Source organism: Pseudonaja textilis, chromosome 10 (assembly GCF_049901715.1).
Source record: "Pseudonaja textilis isolate UNSWEBS1 chromosome 10, rPseTex1.2, whole genome shotgun sequence".
Classification (NCBI taxonomy): domain Eukaryota; kingdom Metazoa; phylum Chordata; class Lepidosauria; order Squamata; family Elapidae; genus Pseudonaja; species Pseudonaja textilis.
In genome coordinates, this window is record NC_141999.1 from 10957423 (window position 1) to 10979594 (window position 22172).

A 22172-nucleotide genomic window follows, 5' to 3' on the forward strand; every position below is an offset into this window, starting at 1 on the left:
TTATTCTTCTGCACCATATAGTGGCTTGTCTTTCTGGACCAGCTATCAGCCAGTGGGAGCAATCAGGACTTACAGCTAATTACTGAGGAGCTGATCACGCAGCCCTGTTGTTCATTTGCAGCCAATTCTGAGAGTGGAGCTTTCTCTGCCTTATTTTTAGAGAGGGCTGGAACTAGTTTATATTAAAGCTAATTAATACTTTAGATTCTCTTTGAAAGAGCTGCTTTGGGCTGTGCAAGGGCACCATTGCATCACCTGGCTTGTTAAGCAGACACATTTTTTTCCTGGATTGCCTAATCCTGAAAACAGATGCAGGTGCTTTAATGAGTTGCAAGCAGGTGCTGTTTTTGTACTAGTCGCATGTTATGAAGCACCTCTTTCCAACTGAATGTAAAGCATTGCCCAAACCTTAATTATATAAATTCACTGTTGTAGTCTGGTATGGGCTATACCAGTGATGGCTGACCTTTTCCACGTTGCATGCCAAAAGTGTGTGTGCATGCCTGCACCCATGATGCAATATGTGCCCAACTCCCCCTGCCCTTCTGTGCATGACCCCCTGCGTGCACGTCTCTGCACATGTGTGCGCAACCCCCCACACCGCATACCTCTGTGCATGCGCATCTCCCATGCACGTGTCTCCCCCCGCACGTGTGCAACAGATACCCAACAATCAGTTGGCTGGCGGGGGCCACGCACGCATACGCAATGGGGCTCTTCTGGGAGACCTCTCGCATGCCAGCAGAAATGGCTCTGCATGCCACTTCTGTTGCACGTCATAGGTTCGCCATCACGGGGCTATACTCCTATTCACAGGTATTGCTGAGATGGGGGGGAGGGTAGTGGGATTTGCAATTTAAACATTTGCTCAAGAACAGTAATGCCAAAATGTCTAAAGCAGGGATGTCAAGCTCACAGGCCAGATGTGTCACACGCTGCCCACGCCCGGATTAGTGAAGGGGAAAACAGTTGTGATATGTAATGTGATGCACCGTGACCACGCGAGTTTGACCCCCCTGGTCTAAAGTGTTTAGTTTTGAAGTTTGAGGCAGATCACATTTGTCCTTATTTCAAAGACCTGGTTTTAGTAGGATGTGCTAAAACATGTTTTGTTTCCCCCAGTTTTTATACTGTCTTTTTCCCCTATCCCCAAACAGGTCAATATTTGAGAAAGGAAGAACAGAATTGGCAAATATTTTCACCATTCACAAATATTTAATATCGGCAATGACAAAGTATTTCTATCTGCTCAGAGTTTTTGCCGAAATGGAAAAACAACCACATCCAATGTTGTATCTCAGTTGAATTCTCTTCCCAAAACTCCATTTCCTATCATTCTCAAGTAGTATCACAAAAAAATAAAAATAAAAATAATCTGAGAACTCAAATACACCCAGAGAAGACTTAAGAAAATTGTGTTCTGATTTTAATTTTCTCTCATAAAAGTTGATTTTGATTCTTCTCAGAAGTATTTGTGCTCTCCCCTGACTCTTCACTCTTTATTTAATTGTGCTTAGCTCCTCCCTTGCTTTAGTTGGCTGGTCTTTTACAATCCCACTTGTCTGGCTAATCCCATAACTGGAATGCAGTACTCTAGTTTGTCTGTTTCCCCCAGAGGATTATGCTGCAGTAGAGCTGGGTAGTAAAATTAAGGTCTCTCCCAATATATGTATGTATGTTTATGTATATCTATATGTATATGTATATATAACTATTTACTGGCCAAAGAATATGAGATCACTATAGATTATCCACAGATAGATCCATTTTTAGTGTTTGGGGGGTAGGATTTATTAAAGAGATCTATTGCTTCAGTTCTATCCAATTGAAAGAGGTTCAGTCTTTTTCCTTTCCTAAAACTTAATAACTTGAAAGGATTTTACTTTTATATTAGGGATGATTTATGTTCCAGGATGGGTTGAGCTTCCATTGATAGAACACTTGCCATTTGAAATCAGTCAGTTTGGAAAATGTGGTGTCCTATATAATGAACAAATGCAATTTTTCCAATGAACCATATAAATAAATAAAGTTACTTGGAAAACCCAAAATTATTGGCATGGTTGAAAAAAAATCACTGTTCATTAGATCAGGGGTCCCTAACCCCCGGTCCGTGGACTGGTACCAGGCTGGGGCGTGCCAGAAACTGGGCCACACAAACAAGTGAAGTCCCATCTGTGGGAGGCAGGCAGCACACAAAAACACACCCCTTCCAGTCCACAGAAAAACCTCTCCGCAGAACCGGTCCCTGTTGCCCAAAACATTGGGGGCCACTGCATTAGATGGATATTGGATATAAGAAATCTAAAGTTATCAGCAAGCTTACATGATTCTTGTTGATGACTTCCATATTATTGTTCTCTCTTCCTTATTCTCCACCCCAATAATTATAACTTTGGTATTAAGAGAAGTCTTACACAAACTACCTAGCATTAATTAACCAGTACTAAGGATCATGGGAAAGCCCATGCTACCAAAGTTGAAGTTCCATTGCCACAAATCGTGAAGTGTTACATCTGGTAGTAAGACCTCCATGTGCATTCAAACCCACCATGTTATTCCTTTTGGGCTAAATAATATTATACAAAGCATAGAAAAAAACTAAGAATATTGAACAAAATAAAGGCAGGAGACAAAATAAAAAGGATTGGGGGGATATTTATGACTTGTGTTTCTCATTATTGCTAACAGTGTGAAAGTCGCACTGTTGTGCCTTGTGTATCCAGAAACACAGGTAATAAACTTCCGGAAGAAAGACATATGTTTGTATCTGGAATAATAAACGCAATTTTAGTGTTCAAATTTAATTTTATTTGATAAAAACCCTTTAACTAAATCTTTAAAAAAAGATCTATCTAATCTGGCAGGTGAGATTAAAAAAAAAAACAAATAAAAAACCTTAGCCAGAATATGAGAACCTCTGTTTTATATTCTTTTTCTTGGTGTTCGTTGCAACCACTGTTATTTTGTCAGACCTGAATGTGGCAAGATTTCACATGGTCTGCATATTCTGAACCAGTACATATCATTCCATTGGAGTTTTGACTTACGTATCTTGCTAAAATAATTATCAATATACTTTTTAAAATCTATGTTTTAAGGTAAAATGCCTTCAAATATTTAAAAATGTGATTAAAAGAAGCGGGAAAGAATGGCTTGAGTTAGCTCGTTTGACAGAAGTTACATGGAATAACAACAAATTAGTTGTTTCTTGTAGCTGAAAAGTACAGTTGCAGCCTTATTTATCTTCCAGCCAGCTATTAGCTTTGTAGACTTTCACCTTTTCTTTGTAGCTGTGCAGGATCAGGATGTCAAACGGTGTATTGGCTGAATAATAACCAGTTTGGCTTACTCAGTTAGAAAGCTTATGTTGAAAGGAAGGTCTTCTTGAATAAGTAATTTGTGCTTTATTAATGTATGAGTCAATTCTCAAGGTGCAAAAATTACAGAAGCATGTAGTTCTAAAAGCTGACATACATGTAGTTCTCAATTGATGACAATTAAATTTTGATAGTCAGGGAGGTTGTAAAGTGAATCATTACAATTGTTAAGTGAACTATGTGGTCATTAAATGAATCTAGCAAGTAATGGATTTTGAAGTTTTCTGCCAGAAAGTGGCAAAAACCCATCACATATTGCATTCATGAGACTATAAGACATGGCACTTTGTAAGTTATTGTTTCCGATTTACTTAGAACTGAGATTAGTCTTTCTGAAAGTTGTCTTACTATATTTATTCATCCTTAATTATAAAATGGAATTATGGTGAACATTCTGTGCTGGGGCCCTCCTGACTGTCCGTTGGCTTGTTTCGAAAGTGTTGGGGAGGCTTCACTTTAAAATTACCCGTCCAGCTTTTGAACTAACAATCATGTTACCCAAACATATTCTGGCCATCAGAAATAACATAATGTGATCATGATTAGAGATAGGTTAGCACGGGAATATATATAAAGTTGCTTCCCCCAGAGCCACTTTGTTAATGAGATGGGTGATGGCATATAAGTTTAATAAATAAATAAAATGGCTGAAAGTAGAGTCCCACCTTTGGATTATATGCTTAATTGATGAACTAGAAATGGGTGCCTTCAAAATTATATCCATCCAATCACCCCCAGAAAGAACCAGTGAGCCCACCGAGGAGGCTACTACTGCCTTTTAAACATTTTGTGAATGGATTGTGTACCCCAGTTCACTCTGCACTAAGATATGTTTTATCCAAAATGCTAAATCATAAACTGAAGAAACAGCACAGCATAATGTGTGGATCTAGCCAGTGGTTTGACCAAAATCCTAAGAACTTTTCAAATAAGGAAATGAGATAATGCCTCTATTCCCACAGTGTCCACTTATCCCTTTTTTAAAAAAGAATTCTCATCTTAAAACTAGTAGCGTGAGGTTAAAAAGTGGTTTATTTTCTCTGGAGGGGTCAGATAGACATTAAGTAATACAATGCTTTAGCCAAGGGAGACAATCCTTCCTCTCCCCAGAAATCTAATTTCTTTCTTGCATTTTGTCTGTGAGCCCATCTGGGTTCAGCTGGGAGGGGAGATGATGGAGGTGGCATCTGCACATTTACCAAGCTGTATTAAATCTGTGCAGTGTTGGTGCAAGCTTTCATCTGCTTGGTGGCTTTCTGGTCCCAGGGGCTCGGTGTTCTTGGTCCTCATTGAGTAGCTTGAGCCAAAGCAGGGTGCAATAGAAGAAGAGGCAGCAACAGCTGCTGCTTCTCCTTGAATTGCCCAGTGGAAACGGTCTTCGCTGGCTTTCTACCAGAGCCCAGCTGCCAAACAATAGCTTGTGCTTTCAAGGCCATGTGGAGTGTCACATGACCTATCCTGCTGCTGGGGTCCCATCCCCATCTGTTCCCTCCACACTTTCTGGGTTATGGTCAGAGATTATGAGAGCTAACCTCCCTGGCAGGGGATGGTTGTGGCTCCAGTCTGTGTGTTCAGAGGAAAAGACACTTCCTGTATTTTGATCCCAGTAGTGGTTCCTGGCTTGGCTGTATAGGGATAGTAGGGTTGGGGCCTGTGAGCTCAGAGCACGCTGGAGAAGGAGGGATTACCATGCAGTTGCCCCCCCTTCCCATTCCACCTCCGCTGCTACGTCACCACAACACAACCACTCTGTGCTCTCATCGTGTTGGTGTCATTCATTCAGTGCCAAGATTGCTTTAAAAAATTCCCTTGGCCCCAGTTCAAACAGGAGTACAGCTGGGATGTGTTAGATTTTAGGCAGTCTGCCCTCAATTTGAGAGGAGTTATAAATAGCTGCACTGACTTCCTTAACTAGCACACTCTGAGGTAAAATGCAGGTTAATTACTGTGGGAATCAATTAGAGCTTCCCTCTGTTAAAGAGCCAGTGAGATTCCTCCTCCCCTTCCCCACGAAAAAAAAATTAATTTTTATTATCAGGTTGATGGCACAGCTGGCCAGGAGGGGGGAAAAATCAAGACCCAAGGTGGGCTTTGTAGTTTCTCCATATTCTTGAGGATTCTGCCTTCACTTCTACCTTCTGCAGTGTAACCATCTTGAAAGTGTATCAGAAGTCTTCAGCCTTTGTTTTTATAATTAGGACTAGCATTAATTATAACATTAAAGGTAGCAATGTCTTTCCAATTTATTTTGGTGTTAGAAACTGAATTTGCAAATTTGCAATGCTGCCATAACAATTTGCACTCCTAGAAAACCATTGTTTTGAAACTGCCAATCCCCAAAGCAATGATGCCAGTAATACAGCTATAAGTTCTACGGCCAGGCAGACACAGGTTACTTTTGAGAGTACTATTTAAATGTTGAGCAAGAGGAGGGGATGTGGATTATCTTTGCCTTGTTCTGGAAGGAGACCCAATTTGCAAAACAGCTCAGTGCAGAGATAACTCATGTCAGAGGTACTCAGTGTTTTCCCAGCATCCCTTAAAACTTTAAAAGCCGACAAAACCACTCCAATATTATATCATAGATAAAGAAAAGGGTGTGCTCTAAGCCAAAACCTTATTACTTAAGAAGCTTCATAAAGAGACTGTTCTTCTTTAGAATGGGGCATATGGTGCTTGGAGAAACGTGTCCTTGGAAAATAACATGCAAACTGAGCAGATAGGTTAACATAAATTGATGGGATGGAAAGGGATAGCATTACTACCTTAAAAAAACCTCATGCTTTGCTCTTAAATGTTAAATATATCATTTCAAAGGTTACTTATACTCACACAGCAGTCTTGCACAACTTAATGTTCTCCAGCTGTGTTACACTATAATTCTCAGAGTGGATATAATAAAAATTGTAGTCACTACACATCTGGAAGATCCAGCTTGGCATAGTTGCTCTGAGATATTTAACATTCTTTTCTTGAGAATATAATCATTTTTAGATAGTTCTAGGCATCAAATACCTTTAAATATTTTAAATTTAATCCATACCCATCAACCCTAATCAGTCTTGTAGAAGAGTTTGGGGACGCCTTTCACAAAAATGCACATCCATTGGGAAAACAGGAACTTAGCTTGGGAACACAGGAAAGTGTGAGAAATACAGTTAGGATGTCCTGCTTGGAGTCTCTTGGTTATAAAAAGGAAGGAGGGAGAAATGCAAATAGGCATTTCTTATCATCTTATCATTGCTGATAAGATTCTATTATAGCCTTTATCAATAAAATAAGCCCTAGTATTTTTTTGTATATTTGTTTGCTAACCTTTACCTCAAAGGACTGATGGTTTGAAAATTGTAATCCAGAGCATTCTAATTTGTAAAATTGTAATCCAGAGTGGTTGTCTGTCCCTGCTTTGTGGATGGAAAATGGGAATTTGACTTGGATCAGGGCAATCATTTGAAAAAGCATTTTCATGGGAACCAGACCAGCTTGTGCAAATTTCCAGGGTTTTAGAGGTTTTTGTTAAATTAGCATGAATGATATTCTGATGAGTAAAAAACTTATTCAAAGTGTTTGATTAGCTTTAATGTGGATTTCCAATAAAACATTCAGTAAAGGCAAACATTACAAATCACTTCGTACTCTGGTCAAGAAGCATATGTAGTTAGATCCATATATTCACCAGAGATTGAGTGAGGGTTTTCTAAAATTTGCATTCTACTTTTATTGTTTTCTACAAATAATTCAAGGTGGCGAATGTATCCGGTATACCTCCCTCTTCCTATTTTCTCCATAAACAACAACACTGTGGGGTGAGTTGGCCTGAGACAATGACCAGCCCAAAGTCACCCAGCCAGCTTTCTAAATTAAGACAGGACTAGAACTAGAATTCATGATCTTTTGCTTTGTAGCCTGGTGCTTTAAACACAACTCCAAAACTGGCTATTCTCCTCCTTATAATAATCTGGAGTTTGTACTATTTGCTTCATGTTAGGTTTTGGGGAACAGAAATTCTGAGATTATTTCTGATTTCTTTAAATTTGGCAAGTAGTAAAGAGTTGTTAATGGTAAAAAAAAAATCTGGCTTCTAGACAGGGGTGGGATTCAAAACTCCCAGCAACCAGTTTGCTGCCCAGTTGCTGGGTGGGCGTGGCCATTGTGGGCGTAACCTACCGAAACTTCCGGAAGGCCCATTTTCCCCCTTCCCAGAGCCTCTGCGCAGACCCTGGACTTACCTGCATTGAAAAAGCAGAGGCTCTGAACCGGTCTGAACTGGTAGAATCCACCCCTGCTTCTAAACCAGTATTTTGCTCTTATATTCATCAGTGTAATATTAACACATGAAATGCAATCATACTTTACTGAATTTCCCACATATCCGTTTAAGAAAGACTTTCTAGTCCTTTACACTTTAAATTCTATTTTATCTTGGACTACTCTTTAATATATGTTGGTTTATTTTCTCTTAGTAATAGCTTCTTACATGACATAAGACCATATTCAGTTTTGACAGGGTTTCTTAAATATTAAATTCATATTTAGTTGCAATTTTTCAACATGAGATAATCACTGCAAAATTGAAGTGAAATCTAGACGATTTTAGGAATGTTGTCAATTTACCATGGATATTAGAAGCTTTTATACAAGTTATGTATAAAAACCTAAATCTATGAGAATTATAAGGCCTTTTAACATTGTACTAATACTACCCAGGAGTGAGAAAAGATACATTAATCTGTTTTACAACAATAATTCTCATGTGTTTTCTTTAGGAAACTGAAAAAGCATATTTTTAAAAATCAAATAGAAAAGTGTTGTGGTTTTTGATCAGTCATACCAACTTAGTGATCTAAAATATCAGAACATAATTGAAGAGTTATTTGTTGGTAAATTCCTATATTGATGATCCTTCCAGATAAAAGGAGGAAGGAGGATTCTCAAAAAAATGGGGTAGGTTATCATGTCTTAGTGTGGTTTCTGGAAACTAATAAAATCTAATATTGTTGGTCAATCTAGTTAGCTTCAGAATTTTGATTTTGGCCTAGCTTTCTTAACCTTGTAAGCATCTTCTCATAATGAAGTATCCTTTAGCATCCGAATGCTGCAGCTAGTGGCAACAGTCAACATTGGCAGATTTCAAAAATGCTAAACAGGATTGGCACTGATTAGCAATTGAATAGGAAACCACTAAGAAACCCCAGGGCCATAAGACTAGAGTGCGAAATCAAAAAGCATGAAAGGAATATTTAATTGGAAAACTAAAGTAAGAGCACAGTTGCCATTTGGCCAAACTTGATGGATACTGGGTGTTCTCATGGTTTTAGAAGTCAGTTAACTTTCAGTGCCAAAAAAAATTTGAGTGCAGAATTTGTATCTGTTCCTTCTTTCCACCACTCCTTTAATTCTCAACCACAGCAGCACCAGGGAATTTTGATTTTTATTGGCTAGGAATTGTAATCCCCCAAAATTTGAAGGGCATCAAATTGGAGAAGGTGTGCCAATAGTAACTTATTCTAGGGCTCTGTAGATCTCTAGAGCAAATAAGATTCTAAAAGGTATCTTTTCCTGTACCTTTTTACTTCCTGTTGAATTTTAATGACAGTTAAAAGCTTGTTTACCTTTGTTTTACTTTTCTTTTGGCTGGCTCTTTGAGAGTTCTTCCCAAGTGACAACATTGTTAGATAGCTGTCTATAGCAATTGGATATTTTATAACTTATTCTGATTTTCTTTCCTAGCCATCCAGTCCAATGGATCAGATGGGGAAGATGAGACCTCAGCCTTATGGAGGAAACAACCTATACACACAACAGCAGGGACCTCAGTCAGGGCAGCAACAAGGCCATGGATATCCAGGACAGCCATATGGGCCACAGACTCCACAGAGATATCCAGTGGGAACTCTAAGCAGGACGCAAACTGCAATGGGCACTGTCTCTTATGCACAGCAGGTAAAGAGGAAATATGCAGTCCTCTGTAAACATATGCTTATTTTACATAAACAGGGACCATATCTCAAAACCTTAAATTTTGATTTTGAGTGAACGGGTTTGTAAATGATCATATCTCAGTTGTGTCACTAGATTCATTTATTTACTGTTACTGTGCAGCTTTAAGTCAAGATGACTGAACTAAGATAAGTTACATTATTGTAAGCAAATAAATGAAGACATTGCTGGGCTGTCTCATTGTCAGTTGGGCGAAGGCAAGTATGCTAAATAAATAGAACAGAATATTTGCTGTTCCTCTAATAGAACAGTTGTGACCATCCATGTTATGATCATTATGTAAATAGTCGTAACTAATATCTGAAAAATTCCAGGCAAGAGTGCAGATAGTCTTTGACTTAGCATCACTGTTGGGACTGGAATTTTGGTCACTAAGTGATGCAGTCATTAAGCAAATCGGGCTTCCCCAATTGAGTTGCTAGAAGCCCTCTGGAAAGGTCGCAAACCATGATCACGTGACTGGAAGACGCTGCAATAATTGTAAATGCGAGCTTGTTGCCAAGCACAGTCATGCAATTGCACTGTTGTAACTTTGAGGATGGGTCAAGTCAAGTAGGAGGCTGCTGTAACTTCAAACTGATATTAAATGAATGTTCATAAGTCAAGGACAACCTGTAATGTATCTCTGACCTCTATTCTTCAGCGCCTTCCTGACTGATATATTGATTTCTCTCCTCCTTCTCTCCCAAACAGATACCGCCTTATGGACAGCAGGGCCCTACTGGATATGGGCAGCAAAGTCAGACCCCTTACTACAACCAGCAGAGTCCTCACCCCCAGCAACAGCCTTCTTATGCCCAGCAGCCCCCCACTCATGCCCCACATGCTCAGCCCTCTTATCAGCAAACGCAAACTCAGTCTCAGCCTCCTCAGCTCCAGTCATCCCAGCCTCCCTATTCCCAGCCACAGCCACAACCATCCCACCAGCAGTCCCCATCTCCATATCCCCAGCAGCCAGCCCCAGGCCAGCAGCAACACCCCCAGGGTCAGACTCCCTACTCTCAGCAGCAGTCCCAGTCCCCTTACCAGCAGCAGCAGCAGCAGCAGCAGCAGCAGCAAGCTCAGCAGTCTGCTACCTCAGCGCTCGCCCAGCCATCGGCAACGTACCCTCCGTCTCAGTCGCAGCAGCCGTCGGCCTATTCTCAGCAGCGCTTCCCACCTCCACAGGTAGGTTGTCTTCCACGAACTGCCCCATTCCTCTACCCCAGTCCATATTTCTGGAAAACTAGGCAGCTACACAATAGCTGCCCAGGTTCTGGTTCAGACCTATTAATACCTTTTCTGCTCTTCAAGTGGAAATGGAAAGTAATGCAGCTTGGCAAAGAGATGAGTTACTCCTTTGCAGGCTGGGGAATTCTGGGAATTGAAGTCCACACATCTTAAAGTTGCCAAGCTTAAGAAAAACTGCCTTACATCTTTGAGAACACAATTACTTATCAATACCTGAGTAGTCCATTTGTTTGCGACCAGACAGAAAACCAATTTATATCCAGCAAAATAAAACACCACCTTTCACTGTTTGTCTGTGGCAGCCCACAGGCAAAAAGTACTTCATCAAGTGCAGCCTGATTTAGATACATCAATGCATATCTTGCCTTTTCTTTTAGGAGTTCAAAGCGGCATACGTTGTTCTCCTTTCAGTACCATCTCCTGACCTGGTACAGCTGTAATTTATCCTGCCCAAATATATCTGTAAAGCAATTCAGGCGAGAGATAATTCCCAGGTTTTCGATGGGGCAGAGTGGGGATTTGAACCTTTTTTCTCTTCATTTGCCATGTGACACTTGTCCTTCTTTTACCTTACTTTCAAAGAGAGGTGTTACATGATAAGTAACAAGGAAGGACTTGAATTGGAACACCACAGTTTTAATGTAAGGAGAAGTGAGGATTCTTACACTAATGCAAAATCACAGGAAAATGAAATGGGTGATTTGAAGAAATTGGAGCTTGTCTGTTAAAAAATCTCCCATGTGCATCTTTGCAAACTAGGGCAGTTTCTGCAACACTGTACTTGCTGACCTTGAAAGGCATAAAGCTTGGGGAGGCTAATACCACCGCATATTAGTTTTCTCTGCATGGTGAATTGTTGCAGCAGAGGTCTTGAGTAGGTCTCCCAAATCTCTAACTTATGGCAAGAGAATAAGGAAGATTCAGGCATTTTCCACTGTCTTCACTATATTTCTGGAGTAGAGATCAACAGGGCGGTGAGTTAACCATTGAATGCCTGCCGTGTTTCCAAGAAGCACAAAATGGCAGGTTGTTTGTTAAACTTTTGTTCATTGGGTATAGGTTTTTTTTTTAAATACAGAGACAAACACATGGGCGACTCAGAGAGTAAACACAAAATTATGTGCTTACTGATCCTGGATTGATTGATTGACAACCTGTCTATCTGTTTGATTGGATGTACCATCAATATTTTGCTCTTTGGCTACTTACTGATGTCGTTTGTTATACAGGAGCAAGAAATAGTGACCCAACATGGGAAGTTAGGAAGGGTTTTTAACAGTAATGGGTTTCACTAATTTTTAACTTCTGCAGTTGTTTATAATACATACATCTAACCGTTGTCACCACTTGGGGCGATTGAACAGAGCCAAGGAAGACAGATGACTGTACCGTAACTTAGACTGAGATAAAAATAATATTTCTGTGGGTTTCCCCCCCACTGGTTGATCTCTTATATTCTAGGAGTTGTCACAGGACTCATTTGGCTCCCATGCGTCGTCTGCCACATCAATGGCTTCCAGTAAAGGGCAAGAAGATGTGACTTTGAATCTGCAGTCAAGACCCTCTAGCTTACCGGTGAGTCAAAAAATTAGATAAGGGAGGCAAAGCAGGATATTTTATTGTGTGTAACCGTATCTTGGAAAAATTGGGGAAAACCCTCATGCACCATGGAATTCTAGATTACTGAATATAAGTCGTCTTTTTTTTTTTTTTTACTTAAATGAAAGGATTTTGCCTGAAGTATAAGACGTATGTGTTAACTCTTGGTTCTGCTATTTTTTTTTTGTATTAAACTCACAGTATGAAACATCTATTGCATTGTATAATGGTATAATTTCTATTGATTTAATTTCTGCTAGAGCTGAACTCCATTAGCTAATTGTATTAACTTGGTTAACTTGATTTTTTTTTTGCAGATGTGAAAATTCATTCAGATGTGGTCAATTGTTGAATCTTTAGTTTAAAAAAAAGTCTCTAAGTTATATCAATATGTACCTAGAGCCTAAATAATGATGAAGATGCTAGACTATTCATATTTTGGTGATATCCATGGTCTGCATGCAGTAGATGGTGATATGATGGACCAGCACATATATAGTTCCCTATTTATGGCCCTAGCTATATCTTTTGTGTTTGGTGAAGAGAATAATTAGTAGGCTAATGGCTTCGTATGTATAGCTCTTTCCTGCTCCTCAAAGGACAGCCTTTGTAATGTGTGAAAAAGCTATTTAGTACCTCGGCCTTATGCCAAGTCTCTCCTCAAGAGATTACCCCCAGCATCTCAAATGAGTTTAAGCTGCTGACCTGGAATTGGTTTCTTCCACTTATACTAGAGTGTTTGGCTTTCAAAATAGTGCACCTCTCAAAACAGTAGTTGTGAGCACAAAATCCAAAAGAGCTCGGAGTTTTACAAAGCCCCTTACTATATGTTTAAAAGGTTTACTAGGTGCCTCTTTGAAAAGGTAGTCAACATTGAACATTTCAATCATATAGATAAAACATTTTTCTTTAGAGGGATGCAGAGTGCAGAGAATGTTAATACCAGTAATGGAGTGAAGGACAGGTAACTTCCTTCTCAGATACTTACTAAAAAGAAAATAATAGTCATTGTATATCCTAGTTTTGACTACAGAAGAGACGGATGAAATAGATAGCACTAAATAGAGATAGAGGTTAACAGTTGTGCTGTTACATATACTCACCTAGTCAGTAGTTTGCCAATAGTTGGAATTAAGTTTCTCTTAGTGGAGTGACTTCAGTTTAAAGCAGAATATTGTGCATTCAGATTTTTATGCCTAAACGGTAGGTAACAGTACATAACGTATTGGAACTCAGCTGTCTTTCCAAATTATCTCCAGGATTGGTCGCTGAACAAAGTTCCTAATTCCTTGTTGTTCAGGAACATGGATAAGCGCTCCAGATGTTTTGGACTATAATTCCTAGTCTTCTGTTATTAATCCTGTTAGCTTCAATAGGATTTGATATGTAGTATATGCAGAGATACCAGGTTATTTGATCCTCATTAAAATAAAGAAAACAACCTTTCCAATTCAGTGATTCTAGGATTCAGTTTCCTTCCTGTGTATTATTTCTGTAAATCTCTTCAGAAATCAGTTGCATTATGTACAAGTGTTTCTTACTCTGACATAAACTAGTCATTTGTGCTTATCTGACAGCTTGCAGCGCTGCAGGTCTGAGGGTAGGTGGATAACACTAGGGTTTGAGTGTGGTTCCCTAATTACTTCTATGAAAAATCAGAAGAGGAGCCTACAGTAGTCTCCATACATAAATACATGTAGAATCCTGGGGAAAGAGTGCAGAAAGGGTCACGGAATAATAGTGGTAGATTATAATAGATTAACAGGTAACAGATAATCAGAGTTGGAAGAGACTTTGTGGGTCATCTAGTCCAACCCCCTGCCCAAGTGGGAGACCCTACACCATTTCTGACAAATGGCAGTCCAGTCTCTTGTTGAAAGTCTCAAGTGATGATCTCCCACAACTTCCGAGGGCAAGCTGTTCCATTGGCTGATCGTTCTCACTTTAAAGCAAGTTGGAGGTCAGCTCCTTTCCTGTGTCATTTCTCCAGTTCCAGACTCGGGGGGCGGTATGGGGGCTTCTTTTGGTGTTAGATAATGAAAGCTTTTGCTACCAACTTTCCAAATGAACCTGGGCCTTTCCTTCTCCCACAGACCTATCCTAGTGTTATCCTCAGACCCGCAGCACTGCAAGCTCCCAGATAAGCACATATGACTACATTTATGTAGGAGTAAACAATACTTGCAGATAGTACAACTGATTTCTGAAGAGATTTACAGAGGAAACTGAATCCTAAAATCACTGAGTTGGAAAGATTGTTTTCTTTATTTTATCTGCAGAGAAAGGCTTAGTTTTTGTGACTATTAAAGGCACAACTCTGTATCTCATTGCCCAGATGGTCAGTAAGTATGCAGAGGATTTTCAAGCCCAACACAGCATCTCTCCGGTGATAGCCTCTTTTCCAATCCCAAATTTACCCTGGAAATGCTTGGTGAATTGAGGCTATCATTTAGATTGTAAATGGCTGTTCCCTGGGGATTCACATTACTTATTTGACACATGTCTAGATTTCTCTCTCTCAATATGTTTCTTTAAATGTTAAACAGAAAAACTCAGCCTGCCTAAATAAATTGATGTGCGGTGTAATAATGTGAGCTTGCGCAAGTCAGGAAGGCCTTTTTCTAGAGGCACCGGTTAACTCAGAACTCTTTGTGATCAAGTTCCTATTTTATTTAAGTGCCCATAGATACTGACACCTCCATAGTTAGGCACTCTGAGGTTTTGTTGCTGCTTGTTTGTGTCAAAATACTCTTTAAATGAAGGGAGGGGAAAGAATCTAGGAGGGGAGAATACATTTATGGAATTTGGAATTGCTTCTCCACTCTGAATCTCTTTAAAAATGGAGCAGTCATTTTTAGTTGTATAAATATACAGTAATTTGTCTAAGTCATCATGCACAGAATAAAATGGCATATGAATGACTTGAATAATACTTCCACCCCATTTAGAAAAAAGGCATTATTCAATTGTATAGGAGAATCCTGCCTATAAAATGGTGGGTGTTAGTGGTATATAATTAAGATCTTTTTTTGAGAGTATGGCAATCATGGTGAAAAGCAGGCTAACTTTCTATTGATGATAGTATTTTCTGTATCAGCTGTGCACATGTGATGACAAAAGGGCTATGTGCTTACAACCAGGTTTGACACAGTTCTCTTTCTGACTTTGTAAAGTCTTCATTGCTTGCTTACCTGTCTCACTATAAGCGAACAGCCAAGGGGTAGTCGGCCTTACCTGTGCCACAAATGTAGCTGATAAGGACACGAAAACATCATTTATGGTGGCTTCCCCTCAGTTATGGAGTAGCCTCCCACTGCACCTAATGTAAATAGGTGTCTAATGTAATGTAACTAGGTATCTTTTGGGGAAAGTTCTTTAAGACCTGAATTTGGTTGCTATAAAGAAAAGAAAAGCCTTGCATTAAAAGAAAAGAAAAGCTGCTTAATGAAGGATCAATTGGGACAGGGGTGTCAAACTCACAGCATCATGTTGTCACATGACATATTGTGACTTTCCCCCTCTTTGCTAAACCGGAGTAGGCGTGGCCAGTGTGTGACACATCCGGGCTGCGAGTTTGACACCCCTGAATTAGGAAGAAAATGAAAGTCAAAAGCAGGTGGCGGGAGGTGGCAGAGTGCAGAGCATTCAAAAGGGCAGAGATATGTGAGGAGACAGCTGGATAGGGAAGAGTTGAAGTGAAGTACAGCAGTTGAAGCATGAGGTCCTATCCTAACAACCACAACCATCACTATTGGAACTGCCTTGCTAACTGATGTGATCACATGGTATTTTTCCTAATAAATTGGCCCTTCAGTTAAGTGATGGAAATTCCAGCCCCAATTAAGTGAATTAAGTTGTTAAGTGGAGACTACCTGTGTATTCCATGTCAGCAGAATGTATTGTATTGCAACATAATTTCTAGAAATGTTCAAAAATACATGCAATGTGATTTTTAAAATTTAGATTTGGGGGTTGTGCCTCATCAGTTCAAGGCTGAAAATCAGTTTTGTGATGATAACTAGAATGGAATATTTTGCAATTTCCTGTTTGCTTTAGATTCTTTGTTGGGCTTGCAAACTACAGTAGTTTAGTGGTTTGTATTTAGAGCCCCTTTCCCTTTTTCCTAAATTATTTGTATAAATGAGAAAAACCAAATTTGTGCAGCCCAAATATGATCCTACTAGGAGATTTTATTATTACACTATTAGATTTACTCATCTTGTTTTTCTTTTGCTGTAGTCCTTCTCAAAGGACTAGATTTGACTTAAGGTTATATAGCCCAGCTTAAAAGGAACATGATGGCACATAACTCTTCCGAGATTGACAGTATAATTTATTAATGATACACATGAAATAAAATGTTGAGACTGTAGAAGTACATCAGTGAGAGAATCTTTCTCTGGAACAACTTCCACATCAAAATATGAAAATACCTTGGTTTGAAGTCAAGAATAACAAGCAGATCTCTTAAGTGGTTTATTTGACACATGGTTCTAATATGAACAATGCAAAAGAAGGAGTAAAGGAAGTCATATTTTGATACCAAGACTACTACTATATAAGACAGACACAGACTATATGTTGTCTAGGCTATTTACTAAGGCCATTTCAGAATGGGCACTGCTGTGAAAATACATAGTTCAGTTATGAGCAAGATAAATTTTCCATAATTCAGCCATTACAACCGTAACTACTTCTTGGCAGAGTGGAGCTAATACGTACCTCGCTTTCCTAAAAATACAACCTACCTGAAAATAAGTCCTAGCTTGATTTTTATACATGCGCCCAATATAAGCCTTATCCCAAAATAAACCCTAATTAAGATCCTGCCCACTCCAGAGTGCACAGGTAAAAATTAAGCTAAGGCGGGGATGGGGTGGAATTGCCCTACTTGCTTACCTTTGGACAGTTGTAGCTAGGCCTTGCATGCCCCGACACCTGCCTCGCTGGCCCATTTCCTCTGCAGCCGGGAAGGCTGGCAAGGCTTTCCTGAAAGCCTCTATAGCTGATAACAAAGCTCTGGATTGATCCAGAGTTCTGTTATTGGCTTCAGAGGCCTTCAGGAAAGTGTTGCTGGCTGCTGAAGAAAAAGTTCCTGAAGGCCTCTGACAGTGAAAGGAGGCCGGGCGTGACACACGCAAGTGAGGTTAGTCAGTGGGTGATATTCCCTGAAAATAAGACCTAGTTCCTTTTTTGGTGGCAAAAAATATAAGATAGGGTCTTATTTTGGGGACAATACAGTATATCAAGTAAAGTTTCTGCTTCATCTCTTGAATTCCTTTCTTTGAATAACTCTTGATTGTCTAATCTGTCTTTAGTTTCATGCTGATAATTTTAAGATTTGTTTAGATTAGAGCAAAAATAAAACAAAAACAAAAAATTGGACCATAGGAATTTAACAACTTACGAATATAATCATTTTGATATCTTAATCAGGGAGAGAGCTTTTTCATTATATATCGTCTTTTGTTCAGTTATGAAATGTAGATTTTATTTTACCAATCTTAATGTTAGTCATCTGAATTGATATCAACATTGGTTCTCTAAGACTTACACTGAGTTATACATGCTAAGTCAAGGTTTAGTTTAATCGTGGTTTGTTGAATAAGCAATAACAGTAAGCCCTCAATCTCAGGCAGGGCAACCTATTTCCAGTTGGTTCATACATGCTAGCTATTAGTTACTGTACTGGGATTGGTGCAGGAGATAAATCTATACCAGGAGTGTCAAACTCAATTTCATTGAGGGCCGCATTGGGGTTGTGTTTGACCTCAGGGAGGGGGCGTGGTGTGGCCAGGGTGGGTGTGGCCAGCTTGATGTCACTCATGTCGGGAGCACCTGTGGTGGCCCAAGTGCTCTGCCAGCAAAAACAGAGCTTGGGAGGGTCGCATGCAGCCCTCTAGAGCTATGTTTTTGCTGACAGAGGCACCCTGGGCCAGTTCTCCGCTGTTTCCAGGGCGGCCCCGCAGATTTAAGCACTCCGCAGGCCTTGAGTTTGATACCCCTGATCTACACTAACTCAGATTCCAGTTAACCAGAACTTGAAATTGTGTTCGTCAGATGAACACTATACAGAAGCCCGATGATGGCAGATGAGATTCTGCCGAAACGTTGCTACAACTTTAAAAGCACAACTATAATGACGTGGGAAAATACCCGAACAAAGCTGAAAACCATACATATAAATACCCGCGAAAACTTAAGAAAACAAACAAACATACATACATACATACATACTTATGATTGGGATCTTAAGTAGTGTATTCAAATTTGCTTCAATATCCAAAGCAATTAATATTCACAGTTCTTTGAAAAAAGTCTATCTCACAGTGGTCTCAGTAGTGGATTAAATTAACCCTCCCATCCTAGAATTCCCCCTTTTTTTTCCTGCTTCAAAAATGGGTGGGCATGGTGGAAAAGGGGGGGCTTTTTCAGACTGGGGAGAGAGGATTGCATGAGCAAAGATTCTCTCATTGAATATTGGATTCAACTCGTAAATCTATAAACTCATAGGGTCTTATGTAGGGGTTAGGAGTTTGGAAATAGCAATGAGTATTCCACTTGAACTGACTGACTAATTCATGATTTCTTTTAAGGACTCTTTTGTACAAGCCATGATGATTGTTGGCATCAATAAAACACTTAATAGTAACAGGAAGAATTGATAAAGTGGGAAGAAACAAATATGGTGACTAAATTCTCCTGGGGCCTTAGTCTAGCTAATTAACCATACTGTAATTAGACATAAGCACAATTTTATAAGTGTGAGATACAGCAGAGTTTAAACGTTTCTAAGTTGTTTCTTTTAAAATATATTACGAATGTTAAAGGATCAGAAATTGATAGTATCAAATTAGCAGTAAATACAACTAATTTTCTACATTGTTTCCATCTTTTAAGCACACACTTGTGTGGTGTTTTGTTGCTGAATTATTATTTTTTAAATCTGCCTGAAAATTAATACACATTTCTATCTATAGGAAGATGGGTATAAAGTAGTTCTCATTTAGTGACCACAATAGTGAACCACAGCCTGGTCACTAAGTGAAAAACCACACGACTGCAACTATGCTTACAATCTTAATTCAGCTTTCTGTTGCCTTACAGATCTGCAAATGTCACAAATGCAGGCAGTGGTCTCAAATTTACGTTTTCTTCACCATTGTAACTGAATGGTCATTGTCTGAGGAAGTCGCTAAGCAAGGGATACTGTATATTCTGTCGGTGAAAATATTTTCGGCAATGCATGGACTTCTTTTTTGATAGATGTACATGTGCATAATTCAGAACTGTGAAAACAAGATTATGATGTTTCACTTTGCCTGTTAATTTGAGAAATGTGAATTAAATTCTGTCACTTTGAACCAGTCTGCCTACTCGATTTTCAGTAACAGTATTAATAGGAAATGTACTAGTGGGAATCTCAAGTAGCTTCTCAAGTGACTTAGTGGGAGAGCAGTAACTAATGTGTCTCTTGAAGAAAGGCCAGGAGTAAAGGGGACTGCAAGGTAGAGAAGCGAGGACATCAAGAAAAAGAGGAGTGAAGCTTATTAGAAATGGCAGTAAAACACGTGCCTTCAATCTGGTGTGCATTTTGCTGGCTGATTATACCAGCCAAATTATTAGATCAGTGCATAATATGCAAAAGTCGAATCTCAAATCAGATATAAATTTACAGTGGTACCTCGGTACTCATCATTAATTGGTTCTGGGAGGTGCAATAACTACCAAACATGATGAGTAGCAAAAAAAAAAAAAAAAAGGAATAATACAGGACAGCAGACACCAACAAGTTCTAGCTTGGGTGTTGAGTACCAAACAAACGATGAGTACTGGGACAAAAAAAATTGTTTCAAAAATGCTTTGAGTACCAAATTTGCTGAATTTCAAAGCAATTGAGAACCAAGGTATCACTGTACTTAAACAATATTGGAGAAAATCTATCTATGTAGATACTAAGAGTTGACACTGATTTGATGGCACTCAGTCAACCAAACAACCAACAACCAACAGTACTTTGCAGTGGGAGTAAGCTTCTTTGGACTTTTATTCCTGATCCCCATTAATAGTTTAAGAAATACTTTGTAAATCAATTGTACATCTCACAGAATCAACTATGTACAATTTGCTTAACAGATATTAAAAATGTGAATCTTAAATAGCTTTTAAAAACAGTTTTAAAAAACTTTTTGACTGGTGGGTTAGTATAAGATTCCATTTTACTTACTTGACTGTTCTGTTAATACCTTTTTTAAATTATGAATTTATAAATACTCGATCATGTTTCATGAATGCTTTAAAATGCATAATTGTATGTAATTTGTTGTAAATATTTGTTTACCAATTTACCTATTAAGCTTATTTTGTTGGATGAAATGTTATTACTTTTTGACATTTGTAGCACACTTTAGTAATTAAATAAATTGTCATATGATCAGCTTTAAAAATGTCATCAAACTAGCATTAAAATGGTAATAAAAGTAAACATATGATATATGTTTACATGGTCAACTCCAACAGTTTGGTATAGCAGTTTTAACACAGTAATAGTGGACCTTATATAAAAAAACACCATTTGGTACAGGTAGTCCACACTTAACGACCCTAATTGGGACCAGAATTTCCATCACTAAGCAAAGTGGTCATTAGGTGAAACCTAACATGAGCACACCACTTAGCGGTAGCCTGACTGCAGTCATTAAGTGAGGACTTCATTTTCCTCCTGGCCTTTTTTGCCTCTGTTTCAACTCTTCCCACCTGTCTCCCACTTCATCTGTCCCCTTTTGGCCAGCCTGCAATCTGCCATCTTGGCTCTCCCAAGTACACCTGACCAAGGCAGTTGCTGGCCCTCTGCAAAGCTACACAAAGCTTCCCTGACATTGTGTGAAGACCTTGTCCAAGCAACTGCCTTGGTTGTGCACGACTCATCACCAAGAAGACAATTTTACTCTAGTTATCAAAGATCCAAGCCCACAGGCCACAGGAAAATCCAGTTCAGTCCTTTATTTGCTTGCATCTAATGGACAGAATCTTGCCAAACTAAAGCTATTACCTTCTAACCTACTAGATATGCCCTGAGGGATTCCAGGGTGTGGCTATCCTGAATTTTTTCCATCCTCCCTCATCCAGCTGCTGCAGAGTCTCTTAATTTCAGCTTCTCTCTGATAAAATGTACTGTCTTCTCTGTGCTACCAAGGCGCCCCTCCACTGCTTCTCCAGATGCACATTCCATCTCAACTGTACCCAATATTCCATTTATATATTGACTTTATTATGGTCACCTACTCAAGAGGTCTCTGGGCAAGCTTACAGTATTCTAAATATCACCATATCATACGTTTTTATAAAGTGCAGTATTTATAAAATAGTAAACTGTAAACATTCAAGTTTCAACATTCAACATTGAAATGCAGGTTACATTTAAGCAGAAGATCTGTTAAATCCAAATGGGTCTTTATGTGTGCACATGAATTTTAAACAAATACTTTAGATATTTTACACAGATACAAAATACAGAATGGAAGATCCGCATATATAGAAATACTCTATAATGGCAGATTTTCTCTGCTGCATCTAAAGTCTGCTAAATCAAGAGCTGTTTGCAACAGTAGAATTTTCTTTCATGATCTCTAGTATAGATCTTAGTTACTTGACTAGTAGGTTGGTTTTGATTGAACTAATCATGACAGTCTAATGCAGAGTTTTCAAACTCATGATGACATGTCACATGGCATATCGCAACTTTCCCCCCTTCGCTAAACCAGGGGGTGTGCATGGTCAGCACATGATGCATCTGGCCTGCGGGCCACAAGTTTGACAGCCCTGGTCTAATGCTACCTGTCCAAATCATTATCATCTCAACTACATATTTGTAAAGTTAGCTGTGGTACTTGTTTAAATTTACTCTTATTGGTTTCCCAAGAAGTTCAGTTAAATGCTTGACTGAGAAAATAAGCAGGAAAG

The 22172-nt window shown here is 39.1% G+C and overlaps 1 protein-coding gene across 1 annotated transcript in view; it reads left to right on the plus strand.

The window, feature by feature from the left end:
* The window catches only part of ARID1A (AT-rich interaction domain 1A), a 90788-nt gene that overhangs the window by 18871 nt on the left and 49745 nt on the right, over positions 1–22172 (plus strand). Inside the window, exons 2-4 of the mRNA XM_026702545.2 lie at positions 9111–9323; positions 10074–10547; positions 12072–12185. Of these exons, the coding sequence (XP_026558330.2) occupies positions 9111–9323; positions 10074–10547; positions 12072–12185 (801 nt within the window). The remainder of the gene's footprint in view (positions 1–9110; positions 9324–10073; positions 10548–12071; positions 12186–22172) is intronic.